This window comes from Danio rerio, chromosome 4 (genome assembly GCF_049306965.1).
Source record: "Danio rerio strain Tuebingen ecotype United States chromosome 4, GRCz12tu, whole genome shotgun sequence".
Classification (NCBI taxonomy): Eukaryota; Metazoa; Chordata; class Actinopteri; order Cypriniformes; family Danionidae; genus Danio; species Danio rerio.
This window is the reverse complement of record NC_133179.1, coordinates 17583030-17609427: the sequence shown is the minus strand read 5'-3', so window position 1 is coordinate 17609427 and position 26398 is coordinate 17583030. Positions and strand designations below refer to the sequence as shown.

Sequence of the window (26398 nt, the reverse complement as noted above, 5' to 3'; positions counted from 1 at the left end):
AGCCGCTCAACTCTCTCTCTCTCTCTGTCTTTCTCTCTCCTTCTCTCTCCATCCTCTCTTCCTCCTGCCCTACTGTTGGTGCCATTAGAGAGACGGGCCTTTATTACAGCAAATGGACTTTAAATGAGCTATATTGTGATGTTGCCTGCCTGTGGTAATTCTCTCTCTTTCTCTCTCTCTCTCTCTCTCTCCCCTCCAGAGGCCCCCAGTATTGAGAGGCTGTTGTCTAAGGACTGGAAGGACAAGCTATTGGCCATGGGTTCTGGCAACTTTGGAGAGATCAAAGGTAAAGCAAAAACTTTTTCATGTGACCTCTGAGCTTATGCATGTTTGTGTTCTGCCATTGATATATCTGTTGCTTATCTTTTTAGCGGTACAAAACAGAAGCAATCATACCGTTTCAATCAACAAATTGGTCAGAAGGGCTGCTTTTTTTGGTTTGTGTTTCAAGTTTAACCTACAGTATGATCATAGTTTTAACTTTATGTATAAAATGTAGAAGAGAGCTCAGTTATGCAAATCCACGTAGTGCTACCCTCTTCGTCTGCCCCAGTTAATGATCTGCTGGGGTGACTTGCTAAGCAACAGCCTCGCTCATGTTAGCACGGTTAATGATACATCCTGTTAGGTCACTCAGCTGTAGCGATAACACTCTCCACTGTCACTTTAACAAGCCTCCATACACCTTCCTTGCTCTTGCAGCGTGTTCATGAGGCTAACTCGGGAGTAAATGTACTTCATTAAGTGGCTCAGAAATATTTAATCAAATGAAGCTTGTTCACACTCCTGGAGCACAAAAGGGAACGCCATTGATCAAGCTGTCGGTGCGGTAACCCCACTGTGATGACATTTCAGCAAGAGAGCATCCCTGCCACGACCACCAATGACTAGTGGTTGCAGAGGGCCTTCCCTACACTGTCCTCTCTCTCTCTCTCTCTCTCGCTCTCTGTGTGTGTACCCTTTAAGATAAGAGCAGGCACACAAAAGTGTCTAAGCATGTCATTTTAAATTATGTAAAGTAAACAAGGTTTTTAAAATATAAAGTGCTGATAGCAAACAAATAAAAGTCTGCACATTATAGCCAATCAGGAACAAATTTCAAGGCTGTGGGATCAATTTGTTAATTAAATATTCCAACATGTCTTTGGGATTGTGATTTGGTCGAAGGATGTGTCATTGTCAGCATTACAAATGAAGATAAGTGTCACTCCAGTTAGTGAAGTTCTAATGTTCATAAAATGCTATTGCTTTTTTATTACTCCCTGATACGGTAATACGAACATATATATGTTTGCAATACTGAAGCACTGTACTGACAGACATTAAAGACGAGATCTATTAATTTAATAGAGAACTGTACTTTAAAAAGTCAACTAAAAGTAGTATACAGTAATCAACAGCCTACATTATCCACACAAGAGATGATTACAGAACGAAAAAGATTGAAAGAGAGAAGAAACATGGAATGAATAGTGGTAATGGACAATAAGAGCCTCGGGCTAAGCTCTTTCTCTCCTCCTCTCCCTCATGTAACACAGCACTGTGCTGCTTTAGGGATTTATCTTTTAAGCCCAGTCATTAATTAGCAGTGAGAGCTGCTTGACAGGTATTACATTGTTACAAATTGGTTAATTACTGTGGTTTGTGACATGAGGCAAGGCAGTAAAGGCAGCCCTAGGATGTTTAGAGAGAGAGGAAACCACTTATTGATCCAAAGCTGAACTTTCAGTAGCCGAGGTAAAAAGCCTTCGGTTGTGATTGATGAGGCTGGTCTGTTTTCTTATGTGTGTGTATAAACACCTTCTGTCAACCCTAGTCTTAGTGCATCCAGAGTATATTATGTCAAAGGTTCGGTTTAGTAAGTGAATCTTGCTGAGAGTCTTACTGAGTTTGGCATGCACAAAGCATCTTATTGAATCTAGTTGGTAGTTTGTCTGACTAGTTGTTTTAGGAGCATGTCTACTAACAATGCTAAGACGCATTCTCAATGGATTCTTTAGGGTTCACCCATGTGGTAAAAAAAATCTGGACCAAGCACAGGGGTCACGACACTATTTGAATGTATAATATGTTCATGTGTAACTAGCCGACTCTCACATAGTTGCCCACTGAAGCTAAGCAGGGTCAGTACCTGGGCAGACGGTCAGCACGATCAGTATTTGGATATAAAGGAAAGCCACATGAAAAAGCTAGATTGCTGCCGGAAGTGACATTAGTAAAACCAGCAGGGGGTGCTCAACCTGCAGTCTGTGTGGGTCCTCACGCCCCAGTATTTCGGATGAGATCGAGAAGAGAATCAGAGAATTTTCCCACTGTCCATTATGGCCTCCTAACCATCCCCATATCACTCTTCGCCAATCGCCAAGTGGTGTGCGATCTGGCTGCCATCGCGTCATCCAGGTGGATGCTGCACACTGGTGATGGATGAGGAGATTCCCTTCAAAAAATGTGTAAAGTTCTTTGAGTGTCCAGAAAAGTGCTATATAAATGTAAGGATTTTAAATTATTATTAATGTGTTCTATCTAAGGTTGACAACAATGAAAATCTTTTTTTTTTCTGTTAGCCCTAACAAGAATTAACAAGACTAATTATTTGCATGATGTTTTTGGTGTTAATATCTAAGTGAACCACCTTCAAAGCATCAAGTTAAAAGAAATTAAAAAATATATTAAATATATAAATTAAAATACTTCAATATAGCTATAAAAATGTCTATTTTAACCATTCAGATCCAGTCCTAGTATGAGCAACAGGGTCTCAAAAAGAAAGCAGGAAAGAAAGATCGCTTTGATGCCTCCTTTCTCTGGAAGACTCGTCACTTTTCACACAAGGCCTTCCCTTGTCCCAGGCCGGCTCACATGCACACCCTCTTGTGAAAGCCCAGTCTGGGAGCTGTTAAAGGGAGCTGCAGGTTTATTTTTCCAACTGGCCAACTGTGACAGTTGCCTTTATTGTGCATTGTTGAGTCTGTGTGTGTGTGTTTGTGAAGGGGTTACAAATGGAGCCTACTCTCACCTTCCTGCCAGGGCAAAGGGTCAGGTCAGCTGCTATGACTCCCTTCTTTCTCTAGCTTTCTTCATCATCTGTTTTTCCCTGGTGTGGAATGTGGCCCCTCAGAAGGTAGAGACCGAGAACAATGGGTGATTGTGGGGCCTGCAGACGTGTGTCTGTGTGTGTGTGTTTTAGCACAGATATATGACCTCAGACACACAATTGCACACACATGAACTCATTAACAGACGTGCTCATTTGGACATTTGAACGCTTTAGGGGTTTAGTGCACTCAAACACACACACAATTTTTGATTGGTGGTAGTCTGGGGTAATACCGCAGTGCGACTACATCCTGTTGAGTGATTTAGTCTTCCCCTCCTGCCGTCTGCTCTGGGGCTGCTCGTATGTCAGAGCGTTCTCAGCTTTAGTTCGAGGTCGGAGGTCAGCTCATGCTAAATGTGTAGCGAAGGCTAGGTAAACATCAGGGTGATAGCACATCTCGGGAGGAGCACATCTGGGCACAATGCTTCCTGGACTAGCTCTTTGACCTGTGGCCTGTGTCCTTTAACCCTTGCAGGCACCCCGGACAGTCTGGCGGAGAAAGAGCGGCAGTTGATGGGGATGATCACGCAGCTCAGCAGTCTCCGAGAGCAGTTACTGGCTGCCCACGAGGAGCAGAAGAAACTGGCTGCTTCACAGATTGAAAAACAACGCCAGCAAATGGAGTTAGCAAAACAGCAACAGGACCAGGTCAGCAAATATTTACAATGTTCGTCATGCGCATGTCTCACTAGTTATATTCAGTTTTATCCAAACTTTTTCAAATGAAGCCAAATAACAATGACCAGAGGGCAATGTAGGCTGATTGTAAATATGCAATATAGGCATTAACCAAGCACAATGCAATAAAACACAAGGCTTGGTGAGTAATGTAGTCTCAATGGTCAAAAATTATTACCAACAATTGTTTTCTGATAGGTATGTAAGTACGTGTTCTGTAAGTATGCCACTTAGCAATGCATTTTACTGCTAAAAGAACAGAAAGAAAATTGATCTGAAACTTGTCTTAAAAGTAGCAGACATTTTTAAAATTGACCCCTGTGGTATGTCAGATTACAGAACACATACCAAAGTTGTCTGTGCATGTAATGCTGGTATTTAAAACATTACGGGGACCTTAAACATTATTATTATTATTTTAATTTTCCTCTTTTGGTCCCCATGAAGAGAATGGCTCATAAATAAACCAGAATTAATCATTATGAAAATGTAAATCTGTAGAATGTTTAAGGGAATGACAAACCAAACAATCTGTACAGTCTAAAAATCATTACGTCTAGGAAACCTGTGTGTTTGCATATATTTATGAAAGGTACAGTTTGTAAGATTCTCCACTTTGAACCAAATTCATAAAGAAACCTTCTGTTCTCTCCATCCCGCTTGTAAGTGTATGAGAAACATTTAGGTCCCCTCCAGCACACAAGCAGGAGACTAAAGGTGTTTGCATACAGAAGAGAGTGCTTGGGCTTTGTTGTGTGCATAGTTGCTTCTGGGGAGCTTAGTTTTACAAAAGAAAACAGATCTGTATTAACACATTTACTTACACACCCCTGTACACATACACATAAACATGCACAAGCGCACAACGCTCCAGGACTAGGCGCCACTCCTTAGCAAATATGTCTAAAATACAAAAACACACCCAAGAGTTTCAAACAGTGCACCATCAACAATTCACTCATCCCAATCTCTATCTACACAAATAATGTTCTCTATTATTGGAGAAGAGTTTGACATGTTTGACAGTTTGACATGTTCTGTCCACAGATTGCACGACAACAGCAGCAACTTCTGCAGCAACAACACAAAATCAACCTCCTGCAGCAACAGATCCAGGTGAGTCTTCATATATATACAGTATGTGCATGTCCAGTATTAGGACTGTATACTTGTTTGCACTTATGCTTTTGAACGCAAATGTTTATAAGATGTCACAATGTGAGAGTCTTGTCACCATGACTGTGGGGTTTCATGACAATCAAACATTTCAGTCTGCCAGTCAGCAATCAACCCCCCTCATCAAATCACAAATGTAAGAGTGGAGCTTATATTTAGTGTCCATTCTTGTAGTCCTTTTTGTGAAACAATCAAAATATAACTACACAAAACAAAGAATCACAAAGCTGTCCTCTGAATTACTGTACATCCAATTTCAAGACAATCCTGAACACATTATGACAGCTCAGTGGAAGATATTTAAAGATTAGAAAAATGACTGAGTTTACTGCAGCTCAGGGCATCCAGGATAAAGGTGATTCTTAAAATGTAAATCAATGGCTACTGTCACTTTGAAATTCAACAGGCAAAATTAAATGAACACCAGTGTCTTCTGATGATAATGATAAAACGATAGGTCTGTGAAAGAAAACAGAAAACACTACAGCTACTTGCTATATTTCAATGAATAGTTTGCGTAAAAGAACACATGGGTAAAGTCCTGCTGGCTGGTAAGGGAGCTTGTGGAAAACTGAACACAGACACTTTTTTGATGGGTTTGTCCCAGCTGACTTATACATGGGGCAGAGAAACACTGGCCTGCTTTGTGTGTGCAGGTGTGAAGCGAATAAAGTCTTTGTGTGCAAAAGGAAATGAGATGAGTCTAATTTGGTTGATAAAATGAGACTTAGCCTTGAGAGGGACTCCGGCAGTTTTGGCCAGGAAGCCACATCACACTGAGACTATTCACACACGCATACACAGATCAGTCCCGTCCGCTGGACCCCTGCCATTCTTTTTAGTGCCTGGCTGTGTGTGTGTGTGTGTGTGTGTGTAGCAGCTGTGGTTGCTCGTGTGTGCATGTTCATACTATACAGCTTAGTCTGAACATGTGTATGCGAGAATTATCTGTGTCTATTTCAAAATCCTCACCAGCTCATGTCTGTATATGTGTCAGAAGCAGCTGTGTGTGCGTCAGTCCCCAAAACACGTCCGCTTGGGTTTTTCTAGCCCCACTCTTCACTCAGAGAAACAAAGCTTCTTTTTCCCATGACTTTGCAACCTTTTCCCAAACAAGCACTTCTCCATTCAGCCCAGTGGAACAATAGTTTCTCACAGTCAACGCGGAGGCAGTGGAGGGGGGAGAGAGGGGGAGACCCTTGTTATGGGCCAATCATGTATTAGCCCAAAATCACCTCCTTAAATCACGCATTTAAATTGTGTAGCATACAGACCGCTAACATACTCTGACCAAACACTTGCTTCATGTCTGAACTCTGGAGTTTTACAACACATTACTAAGGTCAATATCCAAATTCCATGTTTAAAGAAAATATTTAAACTATTGTTCCCGGCCTTATTTTTATATATTTATTGTATGACATTACCTTTTTGCCATCTCTTACCCTCATCAAAATTGGTTCACACAGATACGCATCACATTAAATAAGTCAAATGGAGTGCTGTTTTATGTTGACTTTTGAGTTTCAATGGAATTTTGCTCCTGTGGCGCATTGAAAACTCCTTGAAGAGTTACTTCTCTGCAGAAATATGCACACAGTTAACACATATATACCTCTCAGTGTGGGGCCACTTCTTTAGGCTCTTGGGGGTAACATCTACACACTCTTTGCTTCTTATTAAAGCGTCTTCTCTCAGGACCCCTCACGGGGCCTTAACAGGACTCCTGACTGTTATCCAACCAGAAACACAGGCTTCTTTGGATGAAAGAATACACCTGCCGAGAAGCTTGCGGCACACACGCAGAAGCATGAGGCATGAAATGCAATACATATAATGCATTTCCATGCTTAACGACAGGTGTAATGTTGAAAAAAAACCTGTGGGTGCAATGGCTGTGAGCTGCCCACTGGTACAACCTCATTCTGAGCTTCGCCGTACTCCCAACATTTTCCCCCTTCACTTTTCTCTCATTAGCAGCCTCCTTTCAGCACACCTCCTCCGGCTCTGCGGGACTTCGCGCTGGTGTTAGAAAATTTCCAATACGTAGCGCAGGGGCCGAGATGAGGATTCTCTGCTGTCAAAGTGTCAGTTACCGCGGGTAGCCAGACCTCCCATGAGGAGATGTTTTTGCGGGCTAATTTGATGTATAACTATGGCCATTTAGCACAATGGCATAAGCCACACCAAACAAAACAAGCACGGCTGTCACTTTTTTTTTTAAAGCTTTCTAACTAGTTTAAGACACGATGCCGACACAAACCGGTGACTGCTTGTAAAACATGTATTAGAGTCAACCTCCATTTCAGGAAAGCTAACCAAATAAAGAACTTCCACTGCGGTAGCCTATACATGTCAAACACTGCATGATCACTTCCTAACTCAATCATACTCATTTGCCGAGTGCCAGTGCCTCCTTGAGATTGTAAATCCATTTTCCCACGGAATGAGAGTTAAAAAGAAGGTTGAGGAGAAAAAAGACAACAGAAGCGTTAGACCAGGTCCTGTGCACAGGAGCGGCTAACCCAATTGGGTGTGTAATTGTTTAATTTGTCTCATTACACCTAAATGAATGTAATTGGTGTTTTTCCTGCATGAAGTGGCTGCACTGGTTGTGTGAACTGGGCTTTGTGCAGCACCGGGGATGATGGTAGGGACAGTGAGGCAGGGGGTTTCCCAACACATGTTCCCAATTTATGTGAGCACTATTCCAGGCAGCATTTGACAGTTTTCAACTTATTATTTTCTGCCTAATTGATATTATAATCTGTTTATAAAAATATTTGATTGCACCTTCGGTTTGAACAATTTCAGGATAATCAACCTAAAAAATAACTTGAAGTTGGTTTTGTAAAAGCTTTAAACCAGATGATTCAACTTAATTAGACAGATAAAATTTAGGAAATGATAGCCCTGCATAGCTCCAAAAGATTTGCAGTTGACAGAAAATAAGGAATATGTGTGGTCTTTTTCTGATTTTATGTGTTCAGTTTTCCTTGAAAGAAAACAGCTAGGGGGTGAGACAGAATGATAATCTACCAGATAGACATATCTAACATGCTCAGGTCCTCTAAGTAAAGGTTTGCCATAGGATCAACAAGAAAATCACCAAAACAAAGAACGATGAAGGAAAAAAGCAGACAGAAGTGTTACATACTCAACAAGGAAGCCAAAATCAGGGAATTTAAAATATCCAAAATGTTATACATTTCCATGTCCACCTCTACCTCCTTTCCAACCACAGGACAACTGTGTTTTACTTAAGTGACTGGCCTTGAGCAGCATATAACAGCCTGTTGTATACCCATATATGCGTGTCTTCATGTGTTTGAGAGTGTGGGGAAGGCTTCTCTCAGCCCGGTGGTTGGCAGCTAATGGGAGCTATTTGAGGAAGGACACACAGGCAGAGGAGCAGATGGGCGCTGCGTTATGCCCACCTACAGCGGGCGGCTGACGCACCTCCTGCACTCACACCTAATGGGGGCCTAATAAAAGGCTGGCTGTGCAGACACAGGCTCGCCACTCAATTTCATTAGCTGCTAATCAGCCAAAGGTGCCCTTGGCTCACGGAAAAGGACCGTTCACTGGAAAAAAATGAGAGGCATACTTGGAAAAAAAGAACGAAGGCCATGAGTGAGAAAATGGACATGCGTTAGCTATTTGAAAAAGCTGGGCTGTTGTTTTGGTGTGATCTCGAAATGCCATATTTGTCTGGATGCTGCGATCAGGCATGGAGAAGAGATCAGACATTAGGGTTGAAGTCATGTGACCTCAAAGCAACTGAACTGGTCTAGACTTTAAAATCTGCACCCCTTTTACCCCCAGCAATGTGCAACAGTCATGTTCTGACTTTTTTTTCTGTGGTGTTTGTATGAAGACAATGTGAAAAGACAAACTAACAGGAAGAGATGAGATTAGCTAGTATAATCCTAAAGCGAGCTCTGCTTTGGATGCAAATGATCATGGGAATAAATATTAATAAAACCTATATAATAGCATATATAATATGTAACAAATGTATATTTATTAGATTTTATATATAAGAACTTTAGTACTTGCAGGTTTCAATACCTAATGCTGTAAACACAGACACTGTTCTAACACACACAATTGTGAATTAACAACTTTTGTGCAAAGAGGGCAACTTTGACAGGTTTCTATTTTACTTGTCCATGTTTAACCAGGTGTAGATACTTAATAAAGAGAGATAGGAATTTATATGCAAAGGCTGACTGTTCATGCATTTGATCTCAATTGTATCCACCAGAGAGAGTCCTTTCGCACTGACTCCTCCAGCAGAACGGCAGTCATCACAGCCACACTGTAAAAGTTAATGGCCTATGCCTACATCCACGAGGCTAATATTAAGTGACAGTCTGCAAGTATAGTGTGAGTGTGCTAACGCTGCTATCCAGGCACAAATTAATTATTAGTTATATGGCTATGTGTCCCCTCTTCAGCGCGAGGTCACTGAGGCCCGCCTTTAATTGCCGGAGCATATGGCTTGAAACAGATTTTAGCAGCGAGACTCGTTTTTTAACCACCGTTCTTGCGCGCATTCTCAGATGTGAGCCATATTGTCAATGCTGGCAGCTATTGTTTCACTCATTTACTTCTTAGAGCAAATTACTCCCTAATAATAGCTCTACCTTAGAGTTTTTCTCTCCTCTGTGCCAGCAAACCTGTTCACACTGCATATGTTAATTATCTGCACATCTTCATTATGTTCAAAAAGCTTTAGGTTCAAGCTGTGCCGCCTGGCGAGAGACTCTGACTCAGTTTGGTGCCAACTTTCTACTTTTCCCCTTTCTGTTTATTTCTTTCAACATTTTTTTTCTTCCTCTCTTTCACTTTCGTTTCATACTATGTTCATATTAACTGCGAAATTAATAAAGTTTGTCATGCTGTTTTGTCACCTATTACATGCGTTTATTTCTCTTCCACTATCTATTTTTCTTAAGGCTAAATAGAGGTATTTTAAAGACAACGATTGTAACTTGCAACCAGCGCTATCTTTTTGTTCTTAGATGTAAATACTAAAATCTGTTTAGACTCAATCACCTGACAAACTCCTCTGCACTTAAAAGCTTTTCAAGTAAGCCATTCTTTTGACCAGAGAATTCAAAGAGCAAGTATGGAATCTCACATCCAGCTGTTGGCTGATTAATAGAGCTTTATAGACCTGGCAGCTGGAGTTGACACTTTTGTTGTAAGCATTTAGGAATATTCTAAAGTTATAACCAAAACAAAAAGCACTTAACCTAGGGTTATTGTCATCCTAAAACCTGCCACTAGTCATGCAAATATCTAAATATGAACATTAACCAAAAATGTATGAATATACATTGACAAACAGCACTTTATTAAAACCCAGGATTATTGTACACCCTTGGGTGAAGCATTATGAAATAATTTAACCCAGCATTATATTTACCTTGGATTTAAAATGAGCTGTGGTTAACTATTTAATGTGTGAAACACCTTGTAGTGTTTTCCCTAACCCTTGGTTAAACAATAACTCATGTATCCCAACAGTTGAGGCAAAATTCTAGTTGAAAATAATTATCCCTGACTTTAAGTCCTTTATGTCAAATTCCTGTATTTTTAAACAAACCATGTGATCATGGCTTCAGCCAATGTGAGAGATGCTCTGCAAGTATTGCTAATCATTCATGACCCATAATTTACATCATTTTTGAAAGTGACTATAAAGTTTAGTCCTATTGTTCTCTAAATAATGATACATGTCAACTGGATGCATCAATCTGCATTAACTAGTCTGAAAATTTCAATATCAGCCTCACCTACTCTGCGTGGGTAATGCCATTTGCTACGTTGATTGAATAGAGAACAGCATGACAGTGTTTCAAATGCTTTGAGGAGATCCACGAGCCTCTAATTCCATATGCACCCACACACACTTGCTTGCACATCTATGCATTTAAGGGAAGAGCGTGTGCTTAAAATTTTGCCAAAAAAAACCTCCATGCTCAAAACCACTGGAGAACACAAACACACGTGCGTGTTGGCTATTGTGACCACAGTCTCTTAGCACACAATGAGGTGATGAAGGCAGTACCAGAGGAGCATATATGCAATTAGGACTAGAAGCTAGAGCTCAACTAGTCCATGGGGGGGCTCATGTCGAAATGCAACAATAAAACTCCACCGCCTCCTGATCTGGGAACAGGAGGCCTGCGATTTGTGGTTAACCAAAATGAAGGAATGATTGCTCTGTGGTTGTCATTCAGAAAACCTCAGACATGCTACTGAGACTAAAGAGATAGAAGAGTAAAAAAAGAACTTTTTAGACTTTCATCTTAACATGTAACTGCTGTGATCAAGGGCTTCCTCTCCTCTTAGAGAATGTCACTTGCCTATATGCAGTATTGTCACTTTTGTAGTTTTTGTTTTTCCTTGTCAGTAGAACCATCTGTCCTCTTCTTCTTTGGGCCTGTGTGTCTCAAGCCTCTCCCTTTGCCAAAGTCTCTGGCTTGTGTTTTTCCCCATCTTTCCTCCCTTTTTTAAATCCTGAAAACCTTGTGAAGTGGTGTGGCGAGGTGCCGAGCATGGTGCTCTGCAGAGATGGAGGCCAGCTGTTGCCAGAGTGTGAAGAAGCTCCTTCACATGGCAATAATCAAGGGGACCAACTATCCCAAGAGCCACCTATCCATACCTAACTTGTTCTTGGGTGACAGTTACTGTACAAGCAGTGTTTAAACTTGTCCAAAGAATATACTAGCTAATGAGGGGCATAATGTAGCCAGACATAAAGTATGGTCAGCTAGAGAAAACATTTCATCAGGAAGTCTAATCAACATGTAAAGCGGCCAACTATTGCTCTTTCAGTGTCTGTTCAACCCTTTAGCTAAAAAAACTTTTAACAGATTGTGACCAACTTTATATAGAGCATCAGGTGGTTACTGGTTAAACTGTGCTGTCAGAAGGTGATACTAGGACTTTGGTTGATCAGACTTCTTCTCTTTTATGGCTAACATTGTTTATATTGTTTATTAGATTTTTTTTGACTATTATGCTAATTGTTGTCTTTCCATCTCTTCAGCAGGTCCAGGGTCAGTTGCCTCCGCTGATGATTCCAGTGTTCCCTCCAGATCAGAGAACTCTGGCAGCCGCTGCAGCACAACAAGGATTTCTACTTCCTCCTGGATTTAACTACAAACCGGGATGCAGTAAGTATTAAAGCATCCTTTTAGTAAAATGAAAGACTTTAGTTCAGTTTATTGTTCACACTAGAGATTTTAAACCAGATTGCTGAAAGCGGAGTCTTCAACCCAATGTTGGGCAGCATCTCCCTCCTGTCTGGTGTGTTATTAAGATCAGCCAACAGCACCGATGCCCGTCATCTCACGCACATGACAGACTCTGAGACTAGACAAACTCGCTTGCTTTTGTGTCTGTGTATTTCTTGTTCAAAAGTAGGAACAGGAAAAAAAAAAAAAAAGAAAACTTCCTCTGGGGTTTGTGTTTTTGGCCGTAGCAGTCCAACTGTGAAGCAATGTGTTGTTTACCGCGAGAAACGAGGCGGCAAGTGCCAGCAGCGCAGCAGCAGAACGCTCGCGCTCTCACGGGGGGGTAGAGTGACCTGCCCCAGGTTTCTTCATATTAACACGGGCGGCCGCCAGAACACGCGTCCAATACGCCTCGCACACGCCTCCAACTCCAATCCAACTGTATGCAGGCACACACACATTGCATAGATCACACACATATACACACACATAAACGTACATCTCCCTTGTGAGACTGATCGGTCCGCATCTCCAGCTCCGCCCACTGAGCTTCACAGTTTCCCAAACAAGTCCCCCCACCCTCTTCCTCCTCCCAATGGCCCCCCTCCTTATCAGCCATACACCCTCTATTTCAATTACAGCCAGAAGCACCATCAAACCCTGCCCAATATTTCAATTACGCATGTCATTTAGTTACGATTACAGTGCCTACTCACGAGGGAGGAAGCTGTCATTTGAACCCTCAAAACCAGAGCGGAAAAAAAGAGGGATAAAATCCCTCTGGTCGCAGGGTCTGTACTAAGGGGACACTGGTTCCCACCCATTGCTCCCCGGAGCCAGGCCACGGATCTCTTCCAGTCAGTCTGAAGATGCTGCCTTCTCGCCAATAGCAACATGTTTGCTTTGCTTTAGTTTTGCTCTTTTGTTACAGCTGTACCCGGGAGAGACATAAAATAGCTGGAATATTTGTGTTTGTTTATAGACTGAGAGAATGACAAGAAAAAAGACAAAACATACACATCTAACCAGAATAAATCCTTGAACTGGGTCCAGGGCAATCTTTAACCTAGCGGATGAGTATTTTTGGAGGGGGAAGGGAAGCAGTATATGGGAAAAAGTTTTGGGCCATCTGATAGCAGCGTCTGGTTTATTGCTTACTGAGACAAGGTCTGACTTCCTCCTTAAACCCCTTGTATGGATGTTTTTAAAGTCGCTGACTATATCCAAAATAATATCCAAATACAATAACATTCAAATAATTTACAGTTCAATTTTAGTTGCCTATGCATTAAAGCAATTAATAATACAAATAATAAGTGCTATATTTACTTTACAATCTGGCCAGAGAGACACAGCAAAAGTTGCTGATTCTTTTAAAATAACAGATTCATTATGTCAATGTCGAAGAAAAACCTGTCCTATCTGGACATCGAGCAAATATGTGTCTTCTCTCCTATTTTCTTCCAAAGAACTCTGGTATCCAATATCTCTTCCCACTCAACCAGCATCATTCCGTTGTTCATCATGGTCTGAACTCAAAAAGACTGCTGAACAGATATATTAGGGCACACTTATGGTTTCTCATGTCACAGGCCCTTTCAATGTGATGCTGATAACCCCTCCCCCAGCTTCTCTAGCCAAACTGGACTGACCTTTACCTCCCGGTCATGTAATTATAAAGCCCATATCTGCAGGTGGACGCTAATAACTCACGCTATTCACTCGTCATGTTCTGATTCATCTCTCCAATGCAGAGGCTCTTGTGCGGGGCCCGGGGAGATGGGGCGCTGACGTTACCTCGTTAATTACCGTCCTCTCCTTATCATGCCTTAGCCTTCAACTGCTATTGTGCTCGGGGTATTAGTGCTGCAGCCACACAATCAGCCTTTCATTAGAATGAAGGGGGGACTTCACAATGGAGGTCTTTACCGACAGTAGAGAAAGCAGTGAATCTGTTGCTCCATCGAAGGAGAGACGAGGGGGATGGGGCCCAGACCCTGGGCAGAAGTGTAGGGAGATGAAAGTGATGGGTGAGGTGTGAAAAAAAAATCTTAAGATTCTGACATACCTATAATGCTCTCTTCCTCAGGTGAACCTTACCCTCTACAGTTAATCCCTACGACTATGGCGGCCGCTGCTGCGGCAACACCTGGCCTTGGTCCTCTTCAGCTGCAGGTAATGTCCATCTTGTGTGCTTTTTTTCCTCTGTGTTCCTGTGTGTGTCCCTTTACTGTGGTGATCATGTGAATTTTTTCCCAACCACTCAAACAAAATCTTTTTTCTCCCGTTTTTTCGTTTTTTTTCCCCCCTTTTTTGTTTTGTGATTCCGATAGAGAACAACAACAATGCCCACTGTTCTTCCCAACCCTTTTCCTCATGCCAACTGCAAGTTGCCATAGAAATGGGCCTTTGTGAGAGGCCAGAGCCCAGAGAGAGAATGCCGCACTGCTGGCTCCGGGGTGCTAATATTGTTCACTGTGGAGCGAAGGGTACCATAGAAACTGTTTTTAAGGGGGACAGAGCACAGAGGGACACTGAACAGAGAGCAAACACAAAAAGATATTATGAGCTGCCTGAATAGAGTCAACCCCTATTGCAGCCTCACTGTGCTTCTCTTAAGCCAAAAACACAGTAAACATGCATCTCCACATATATGCCCTTTTTTCTCCTCTCTAGTTTGGTCTCTGGGAGAAGGAGAGGGGTGAAGAGCTTGTTAGCTCTGCTGGTATAGCAGAAGTCGCATAGATGAAAATGACAAAATGTATACATCTGCTAAACCACTCTGAATATTGTTTACAGGCTCACTGGCCCAGTATGGACAAGCTAACTCGGAGTTCCTTTATCATCAGGTTAACCTAAGGTACAAATGGGGCTTAGACCATGTCTTCCTCTCTGTTACCTCCCTTTAGCATTAAATATCTTGGCTAAGAGGCCATACTCACTCTGCCACCATTAGCCAAAAAAAAAATACACATTATAGAGTGAATTTAACAGGGAACTGTACTTGCGTATACATGTGCAAAGGTATATACACACCTGCACAGCTGTATAACAGATTAAGCATATGCCAGAGGTATAAATGGCTCTCACACATACATGCTCACATAGAAACAGGTGGTATTCCCAGGTGCCCTTTGGATAACGGATAATAAAACAGGATTGTTTTTTTTTTAAACCCTTACTGTCTGTGCACTCACCCTGCTGTGCTGCGTATGACTGGCTTACTGTGAGAAATCTTGTCCTGTCTGATTTTATCTGCTTCAGAGCTTGTCTCCATATGTTACTTCATGTTAAGATTCAAAAAAATCCCAGATTGAACAGCTTTGTCAGACGCAATTGGATTTTGCTAGAATAACAACTGGCAAAAAGTAACAACAACAACATCCAATGCCACTGTTCTCTCATTTCATCCTCAAATCTCCCTTGTAACAAACACACAGAGGGAGAGAGAGATTAGGGCTTTGTGACAAAGAAAATTATTTACTAAGGCTAAGCTAAATACAGATGTCTCAAACAGAAGCATGTTGGATTTCCTCTGGGACAATCTGTGCATCTGCACATCTCATCTTCACACCCCCCAATAGAATGAGAGGCACAAAATATTTGCCTTGGTCACTCGACGACCCATGGTTTAGGGGTTTGCACTTAATCTGGCTACAAACCTGGCTTGGCACGTTCTCCTCTACTCAGAGCACTATAAAATTATAAAGCCATAATCATTTTGAATATAAAACAAACATCATTTCAATGTAATAATTTTTATTTCACAATTATTTGTTTCTGTAATTCATATTTGGGACAAAATATATTTTGACACACAATAGACCAGAAGTATCACAGAACAGAGCCCATGAGGCATTTGGTGCATAGGCATACTGCATTTGGATGCTTAAAAGGTATAGTTATATATGTAAATATATTGCATTTTAATTTCTCGCTCATGTCCTGTGAAGTTTGTCCACACAAAGTGTTATGACACATTCATTTTGTACAAATCCTCTCATCTTATGTTTCAACACATAGCTGAAGATGTCATATAGCTGAAGTCACAGCTGTTTGTAACTGCTCACCTACACAACAGCCATTAAGACTTCTAAGAGTGAGTGTGTGAGGCAGAGCTATTGCACAAGGGGTCACTATCTTAAAGGTGTTTGCCATTTGTCACTGCAGTGGTCTTTAAACCTGGCCACAAAACCACTTTTCACAACTGTGGCCACAGTTCACACTGGCCTAATTTGCCATAACCTGCTAAATTAACCTGCCTAACCCCCCAAAACCACACACATAAAGGCAGAAGAAGAGTTTTGAAATGCAAGAATAGGGACTGTGTTTTAAATGGGTGAATGGAGAGAAAGAGAAAAAGAGTGAGAGATGAGAAAAGGATAGGAGGAATGGAAAGATACAAGCTGTGAGCAGCAGTACTGAAGAGGTATAAAGTGGGTCAATGGAGGAGGTCAGCCATCATATGTAGAGGCAGATGTTGGACCATATTGCACTGGATTACTGCAGCACACAGGAGAACAAGAGAGACAGAGAGAGAAAGTGAGAGGGAGACTGTATTTAATGCCTTTTATCAGTTGTAAGAAATGGTACATGTATTTCCACTTGTAGTCCAAACCACCAGCAATTTATTTTTCTGACGGGCACTTGGAGAGGCATGTGTGCGCAAGATGATAAGCCATGTGAATTTCTTTCAGATATTGATCTGGTGGTATTGTCTGAGAATAAAGAGGTTAGTGGCATTGTTAACAGATAGCATGGCTGGATTGATCCTGTCCAGCTTACCCTATCCGCTCAACATTAAAAGCTCACATAACATTTTCAGTTTATCACACAATGGGAATGTTATTTTGACTCCCACAAGCAGACCGCAAACCTAAAAAGAGTCTTCCTTGACAATCCCAAAAATAATTAAGCAGAAAAGAGAAATATTATCCTACCTCACAATAGATTTTAATTTGGCTTTTGTGTTTTTTGTAAACACTAATTGACACTTAGGGAGGGAGATTTCTTGGCAGCGGCTTCAGTCAGATGCAACTCATGTCAAAGTTCATCCCGTCTGGCGCAGTAATCAAAATGGCACAACTCGACAGCCAATGTTTGGTTTAGCGCAAAAATTAACAACAAGAATAGGAAGAATTAACAATAGTCAGCAGAGACCAAAACGACAATAGCTTACAGGATCACTCCGAACTTCTTCCATTTTGACAACAAAGCAGGATGGGAAAAGAAGCTCATAATCTGAGTAAAGCAGGGGATTACTGGAGAGCGAGAGATGTCTGCTCAGTCACATAAAGACACGCAGATCCACTTCGACGGATAGTGCTGACAGCAGCCCGTCTTCCTGCATTCAGGGAGGGTATGGTGGCTTAGCGATGATGGGGTGGTGGCTTTGTTAAAACATGTGTCACCAACACTAATACTCTCCAATCAGCCTTACGAGTTAAAGTGCAAATGCCAATCTATCTCCTCCCGTCACCATGCATATACACACATACAGACGCACACACACTACTTACCGCAGTCACATTTGACACACTACACAACAGACCTGAAATCAGGTGTAGCATTACGGACTGGCGTTGCTTCTGGGATCTTTCTAGTGCGTGTTGACGATGTGTGTTTTCTTACCTTTCTTGCCTTTAAACACACACACAGAGTTCTGGTTAAAGAATTAGAGCTGGCCTAAGACTCCTCTGTGGGGATTAGCAAAGAGAGAGAGAGTGAGAGAAGCAAGAGGAGAAGCTTTAAGAGTTTAAAAGGACGCAGCTTGACTGAAGGAGTCAAGAGTCCTATCAAATCCCTCACAGATACACCCTCCCCCATTCAGCACCTCTGTGTATGTGTTTTTTTTTTTTTTGTGTGTAAGGCTGACATTTAAATTCCTCTGTTACATCCCCACTTTTGAGATCAGCCACCCCTTCATCCCCCATTCTCGCTGTGTGTGCAAACGTGAGCCCATGGGCACTTGAGGGGCATTGTGCTGTCACTTCCTGTTTGCTCATGCTGATGGCAGGGTGGCAGCGCTTTGAGCGTGTTCAGTGGCAGCCACTGTTGGAAGTGAAGTGTATGTGTGTGTCAGTCTAGCAGTTGTGACTGACAAGAGCTGGCCCTGTAATAGAACTTGATTCAGAAAAAAAATGAACTCTGATGCAGTGGACCGGACACAAAGCATCTCGCCCTCTCACGCACACAAACACACACACACACTGAGGCAAGGCACGCTTCGACAGGGGCCGTATGTCACGCTCAGGCACACACACAACCAGGGGCCATGGTGGGAGTAATTGAACAGAAATGACCAACAAGAGCTTTATTTCATGTCCTGCTCCCCTGTGTGGACTAGCTCACACAGTGAGGTCACCTCCTGATCAAAAAGCCTGCAGAAATCTGTGTGCATGGATGTGCCATGAATTGGTACACAACCGGATTACAGAATCAAAACAGAAGAATTGCTTCATCTGTGTTTCTTTTAAAGACAGTGGCCAGCTGACTGACTAAACGCAGCACATAAAGAAGATTTGAGCTGAAATTAGTAATTAACAGTCTAACACTGCAATGAAGCAGACAGAAAGATTAGTTTCAATAAGCATTGTACTGCATATCCATATAACCAGTATGACCATTTCGTTATTAAGCATAACCATAAGATCAAACAGCATATGGTTTCAGTGGGAGGTTTCCTATCATACACGTTTGGTTAAAAATATTAAAAACAACATCATTTAATACTGGCCACCATATTGGTTGGCCATAGTTAGGGCTGGACAATAATTTAATATCAATATATATCACGGTAGATTTTGTTTCAATAATGGTGATATGATTTTTAAACCCATTTCAGATATTTCGATATACACTGCCGTCAGCAGGACCGTGATGAAACTTGCGCGATGATGTACATCACAGACACGCTGCCAGCGCTCAGCAGTTGGTTAAGCTCTGTCACAGAAAGTTTTAGCTACAAATTGAGAGCCCTGAATAGATGTGAATGAACTAGCTTCCACAAGTAAGAATGCAGACGACATAGTTGATAACAGAGGAAAGGCTAATTCAGTGGTGTGGAAGTGGTTTGGCTTATAAAGTTCCTATAAAATTCAGGTTTCGGTGCTCTGCAAAATATGCCGGAGAGTGGTGCCACTACATCAAATCTGTTCCATCATTTGAAGCAGTTCCACCCGATAGAACATACTGAGAGTCAGAAGATGAGGCATAAAAGTTAAAGCCAACCTGTCGCCTCACCATCACCACTATCCCCCTCCCTGACACTAAAACCAACTGTGTCAGAACAACTACCTTACGACAAGCAGTCTGAACGTCATAAAGACATTACTAGGGCTGTTACAAACTTCTTGGCTAAGGACATGATACCATTTAGTATGGTGGATGTTGTGGGCTTCAGGAAAATTATGTTAGTTATTAACCCCTGATTTCAGCTCCCTAGTCGAAAATATTTTTTCCCACACGGCTATACCTGCACTTTATGGTGAAATTAGGGACAGGGTGGAGGAGCAATTTAAGGCAGTGCCGTATTTTTGTCTTAATACTGGCTAAAGGATTTTGTTTGTTGTTTACTGTATATTAATAATCAGCCTGTTCTAGTTTAAATGGAAATATATTGTTAATAAGCTGAGTCTGAGAGTTTTATTTACTTGATTTAAAGACTAAATACAAATAAAAAGTGAACATACATTTTTTTGTATTGTTTTAATAAAAAAAAAATAACCATTATATTTTTAACTAAATTTATATTATACAAATTTAGTTTGCAGACATTTGTAGGTACAGACATCTATTGTGTGCATTCTTGGCAGTTTTTTTCCTGGCTTTTTAATATTGTCTGAATTATATCGTATTACCCGAAATTAAGAAATATATGATATACATTTTTGTCATGTCGTCCAGCCCTAGCCATAATAAAATGTGTAACCTATGTCATAGGCTTATATACAAGCAAAAATCTAAGTGCACTCTGCGTTAACACCTATTTTTTCAATACAGTTAATACAGCAGCTTCAGAATATTCCCTTTTTTAAAAAAAAAAACTGTACGTATTAACTTTATTAGCTCTCTGCAGTGCAAATTTAGGCAGATAAAAGCCAGTGTGAGTGGATAGAGATGTTCTGTGCTGAGATATGTCTCTCAGCATGATGGTGTGTTAATCTCTGTGTGTTCTCATCTGATAGAAATATTTAATTCTAGCAGATACAGCCGACAGAAGATTGTGGAGAATGTGCTGTCGAGGTTGAGAGAGAGAAAGAACTGCCATGGACATTTGCATAAACCAGTCTTTGTTTCCTGCTGGTGGCTGGCAGCCAGAGACGAACAGAAGGACGGAAGTTTTACTCACAAACAGCCACTCGCTTCCAAACCTTAAAGAGAAAAATACAATTTAAAAAACAGCCCGTCTCTGCTGCTACTGTAAACACAGATTTGGTTCCTCATCGGTTCCCACAAATACAATAAAAAGCTCCCGCTCTCATTTCATTCTTTTCTTTCCTCAAAGTCCACAAATTGCACATGAAAGCTACACAAATGCACTTACAGCAAGAATTGCACAAACAGTTCCGCAAGTCTATTTTACAGGATATCCAGCAACTGTACTGTCTGCCTGTTAGAGTTAGGGTTCTGCCTTTAACAGTTGGCATATTTTATTGCTTGTGGTTGACTGATAAAGGCTTGTTTGGTGAATGATGCACTTACAAATATCTAAATAGCTAATATAGTTGTACATGATACTTTTTTAAAGAAGGCATTTTGTTTTGATAATGTGTAAGTGTTAAAAAAATTTTAACTTAAAATATATCAGTTTTCAGTTCCTGCTTTTATAAACTTATATTGCTTTTCAAATCAATTGATCATTTTGAAAATGTAAAACAAGTTACAAAAAACATAAAAAATGCATTCATTATCTATTAACAATGCTGTATTTTTGTACTGATGAAATTACTATAATCAGACATTGGGGCAGTACACATACAGTATCAATCTGACACTTATTCATATTTTTTAAATAGCAAAAATAGAAACAAAAATCTTTGTTTACTTTGTCCAATGGCAGCATGCTACAATTTGAGTCATGCTGGCAGATATGTTTTCGAGTTTTAGGAGCATTTTCTCATGGGTCCCTCTGTCCTGGTGTGCCTTCTTAAACAAGAGTAAAAGAATCAGTGGGGGGTCCAGGGTTTGTTTCCACTCCCAGTGGCAGAGAAATTCACAACTTCACTCTTTACATAAACACATTCACCAGTTTTTCACCTTGAGAGGTGCTTTTTTTTTTTTTTGTAGACTTTTCTTTCCTTAGTGAATATGACCCTTATGGTGAGTGCGTTTTTTTTCCCAGGATGCACCTTGGCGAGGACATGTCTCACTCAGGCGTCTGCTAGCTGTTAGCGTAGCCCCTTGAGGCTAGATGGTGGAACATAAAGTGACAGCTCTGTCCCCTCACACATAAACAACCATCAGCCCTCTCCACTAATGGCCAAACCAGCTTTTTAGCCTGTTTTTTTTTTTGTTTGTTTGTTTGTGTGTTCAGTGTATTCATTTATTCATGGGCCTTTCTCTCTTCTTTATCCACTCTTCTGTCCCTCCTCTCTATGTCCCCTTTCTCTATCTCTTTCTGTCTCTGAGCAGCAGTTGTATGCAGCTCAGCTAGCTGCCATGCAGGTGTCTCCGGGGGCCAAACACAGCACAGTGCCTCAGGCCAACCTGGCAACCGGAACACTCTCGCCCACCAGCGGCCAGAGCGAGAAAAACAGAAGCACCCCACCACCAAAGCCCAAGGTACGTGTTTGATGTGTTTGTGTATTAGACTGTAAAGACAGCATACATTTAGATTCCAGAGCTAATAGTCTGTATATGTTCTGGTTTGGATGTTTATTTGGCTGATTACCTATAACACTTGCATACTGGCACCATTCTCTCAGTTAGCTGCACCTCCATTGCATTGTTGCCTTTCGAGTGCTTAGTAAGCCAGTTTCTGAGGGTTCTTGGTCCTCAAACTCAAAGTCAAGATACCACCACTGCTTTGTGCTTTTTTCAGTAGTGTGTAAGGCTTCAAGCAGGTATCTTTTCCTTCAGCAAATGTGGCAGCAGGAGGCCAGAGCTATCTGAGCGGAATAAAGCTCCATGAATATCAGGCCGGGCAGAAATAAAATCAGCCTGTCTGGCCTCTCTTCCCTCCTGCTAAGCTGGACATTCTAGACGGCCCAGGAACCCCCGCTAGCCCATTCTGTCTTGCTCAGCAGTACAATAGCTGGACTGTGGGGCAGCCAGAGCTGGATAAACATGTGTGAAGGCCTGTTGCCTGCTCCCTATCCAGCCTTGAGCCACGGCTGTGCCCAATGCCTGTTTGGATAGGCTAGACCACAGACCTGGATTTCAACCACATGCCTGTTGCATAGAGGAAGCGCTCAGGATATCTTTCCCTCCGTCCATCTCAGTAGCTTTGGCAGTAGCCATCGATTGTGTCTGCCCCCTGTAGCTCACTGTGTCAAAGGCTAATGAAGGCCATTTTCCCCAAACATGTGGTTCTTTGTTGTCACATGACCAAATACATGGGGAGATTGAAGAGGGATGGGGATAATACAGATAATTGGCAGTGCCGCTTGCACCTGCTAGGCCTCTACAGCCACTGAGCCATGAGAAAATGACCTTTTCTTTAAATATATCTTTCTGTCACATTTATGCTCCTTGTAAAGTATTTCAGAGTAGAATCAAAATCTTCCTTTTACCCTCAAATTTCAACTCAATCACAGCTTTCTTATTCTTTTTACGTTTGCAAGCTTTTGCCATCATGAAGGACAGGGCATGTATATTTCAGGGTTGCTGCCCTGGGGTAGTTGCCACTCTCCCTCTCATTTTGAGATGTGTGCCATGTGTCAGACAGCTGGTTGGACTGAGGCGTACAGAGCTTAAGTGCTTTACCCTGGGGGAGGCCTCACAACTCAGGTGCATCACACAGTCCCTATATCACAGTTTTCACTCTGTGACCTACCCAGATTCACACATCCACACTCTCATTCCTTCACTCAAGTTCAGTGCTGCCTCCGTTGGCTTAAGGATTTCTCTTGAAGACACTGCCCATGTGTTGGTCTCGGTGAATTGAAGTAGATTGTATCACCAGATAGGTGAAAGAGGTGTGTGTTAACTGAATGCAAAAGAAACTTGGATCACAAAACTGAATCACAAAACTACTTGGCTGACAGCGAGTGTTCTTTTATCAATTTAGCCATTAACGTCTGAGCTTACTTTACTGTTGCATGCTTTAAAAGTAGGTTCCATCACATCTTTAGGTATTGACCCCTTAAAGATACTCTAGCAACATTATTTTTCCTTCCACATGAATTGAAATATTATTTACAAATAGTTATTGATTTTATTTTAATTAATCATATTATCATTTATCATTTTACATCAGCTTAAGGCTTATTCCTTTTGTTTTTTAGTTGTCTCTTCCTGTAACATGTATGACAAATCTTAAAGCTAGCCTTCCTCCTCTCACATGGCTTTGCCAGTCTTCATTAGTTCTCCTCTCACCAGCTTCATTCTCTTTGGCTAACATCCCACCAAAGGATTTGCTTCTCGAAAAACAATCCACCATCAGGGCGGGAGGCAGGCATTATCTGTCATAAATATTCAGTTTTTCTCTTCAATGCAGCACTGATACACACCCAACACAATATGGGTCATGATACAGTATTCTGCTCAATTGCGTCTTAGTGTTCTCATTGAGTAAGGTCTTTTGTGTGCCTTCCTTATGATGGAGTCCACATCCCACTGGTTCTTCTTCCATTGAGAACAGCGCTAATGAGGACAATCCTGTTACGGCCCATCACAGCATGTGTGTTGAGGCAAGGTCTTAATCAAGCTCTCCAGACCTTAGAAGCTCTGCTCCAAAACCTAGCATGCTGCCTTGCTGTGTAAAGCATTTGAAAAGGAGTGAATGTCTGCTAATGTTACAGCAGAGGCTAGAGCTCTGTGTTATGTGGTTGTCCTCGATGGCTGCTGCAAATGTGTTTTTAGTTTCAGAAGATTGTGATAGAAGGGTTATAGTGCACATGCAGCACTCTGCATCTTAGCAAGTAGCTCTTAGGGCCACAACAAAGGACATACCAAGCTGATTGTCAGATTCTGGGCTTCGCAGGTCCATCAGTCAGGCTTCTTGGTTTGGTGTGTTCCACACCAAACGTGAGTGACAATTACTGTGATAATGGCACTAAATGCTGCTTTGTTTATGCTTTGCATGCGATCATCAGAAGGTTTGGTTTCCTTTTGCAGAATGAGAAAAGCAGACTACTGGCCCATGTAGCATGAAAAGACATGTCATCTAGCGCAGGTGGCTCTTGTTTAAGTCGGCTTTCATTCGTTTGGTGTGTTAACGTGCAGCTCTTTGGTCAAGACACGATCCCAAGCCCTAGTTGTGTGTCCCGGCCCTTACACCATGGGAAGCTCAGTAGTGACCTGCGACTCACTTTTCCAGACGGTTTATTGACAGATGTGTCATTTGATTCTGGAGGTGCTTACTTGGTTCTAACGAGATCCAAGTATAGAAATATGAAGCTGTAAGAACAACAGTGAAGACAGAAAGATCTTGAGAGCAATTAAGAGCAATTAAACCTTAAATGAAGGTTTAAGTCTTCATTGCAACATTGTGATGGTGTGCACAGTGCAGCATCTGCCGTTCTGGGATCTAATTGGCCCTTATGGTGCCTTCTTTGATGTGATTACAATGTCAGCAGGGGATGATATCTGGGTAGTAGCCATTTGTACCGTATTGACAGCCATCCACCACTGATAAACTGCAAAAGTGAGAGTGTTATTTGATTTTTATCCAATTGAGGCCAACTGACATCTGTGAACATATCTGAGGCTGTAATGTGTGCGTCAAATTATCATTTGTGCTTTATATATTATATATATATATATATATTATTGCTTGGGCATTTTGTGTTTGTGTGTGCTTGTATGTTTTTTCTTCTCAATGCGCAACATGTTTGGTAAATGTGTGTGAATCTTCTCACATAAGCATGTTTCTTTACATAGTATGCTCGCTTTGTCCCTGTTGATTGAGCATGGGTGTGCTGCATGTTGATTATGCCATAGCAGTGCGCAACGTCAATTCAATATCAGCAGGTTTTTCAACTGGCCTGCACAACCAAAATTATTTCCTTTTCTTGTGACCTGGCCACATTTTCTGAAACATCATATTTCGCTATGCGGTCAGCTGATTTGACCCCTGCTGGGAGTTTTGATTGGGTCCCAAGTCTCTGAGGAGAAAAATCACACCGGGCCAAACGTGTTGCTGTTTTGCAGGACGAGGGCGCTCAGCCCTTGAATCTGTCGTCCAAGCCTAAGGCATCCGAGAGCAAGTCACCCACCTCCCCCGCTTCCCCACAGGTCCCTGCCCTGAAGCTGGGCCCCGGGTCCCTGAAGCACAGCGCACCCTCCAGCATCGGAGGACCGCCATCCAGGCTCAGCTCAATAGGTACCCACACCTCCACAGTGCATTGCAATTTAATAAACACAAACAAATCGCAGCATAACCTGCTTTATGTTATTACATATTGCCCTAAACATATCTCTCAAGAGCATTTCCTACTCCCTGGATATGTTTTTTTTCTGCTGGCACAGACTCTCGTATGAGACGGTAATTGATGTTACATTTTTAGGTTTGTAGAATTTAATTTTGCCTAAAGGGCACATTGTCAAACATTTATTAGTCTAAATGGTGGGGGAGAGCTTGTTAAGCAGCTGTGTTTGAAAGCGAAAGAGAGCGAGACAGCGAACGGGAAGGTTTAGCAGCGTTTATTTCTGTTGTTTAGAGGTGCTGAATAGAGCAACACAAGCCTTCCTGACAGGCGCTGAGATTAGACAAGCCTCTTATACAACTCTGTTACCACCCACAGCACAAACAACATACATTAATAACACAATAAAGCAATATTCTCCCCTCCCCATGCCTCCTCTTCTCACAACAGTTAGCCATTTCAGACTTCTTCCCTGTAATCGCAGTGTTTTTCAACAAATCCTGGGATTTAATAGCAGATTAGTGGATTTGCCACCCAGATGTTTTTTGTTCTGAAAAATGGATTAGGAAGTTTTCACTGGAATCCTTTAGAACACATTGCGGCGGATGCTTCTTTTAGATCATTAAGTTTTAGAGTGCCATATGTCCAATGATTATTCCATCTGGTGT

At 41.7% G+C, this 26398-nt stretch overlaps 1 protein-coding gene across 39 annotated transcripts in view; it reads left to right on the top strand.

The window, feature by feature from the left end:
* The window catches only part of sox5 (SRY-box transcription factor 5), a 234835-nt gene that overhangs the window by 195132 nt on the left and 13305 nt on the right, over nt 1-26398 (top strand). For 12 of the 39 annotated variants that reach the window (XM_073946553.1, XM_073946552.1, XM_073946546.1 and 9 more), the window contains 7 exon segments: nt 200-286; nt 3573-3745; nt 4823-4891; nt 12015-12141; nt 14291-14376; nt 21835-21984; nt 25516-25687. In XM_073946553.1, the coding sequence (XP_073802654.1) occupies nt 200-286; nt 3573-3745; nt 4823-4891; nt 12015-12141; nt 14291-14376; nt 21835-21984; nt 25516-25687 (864 nt within the window). 39 annotated transcript variants of the gene reach the window in all.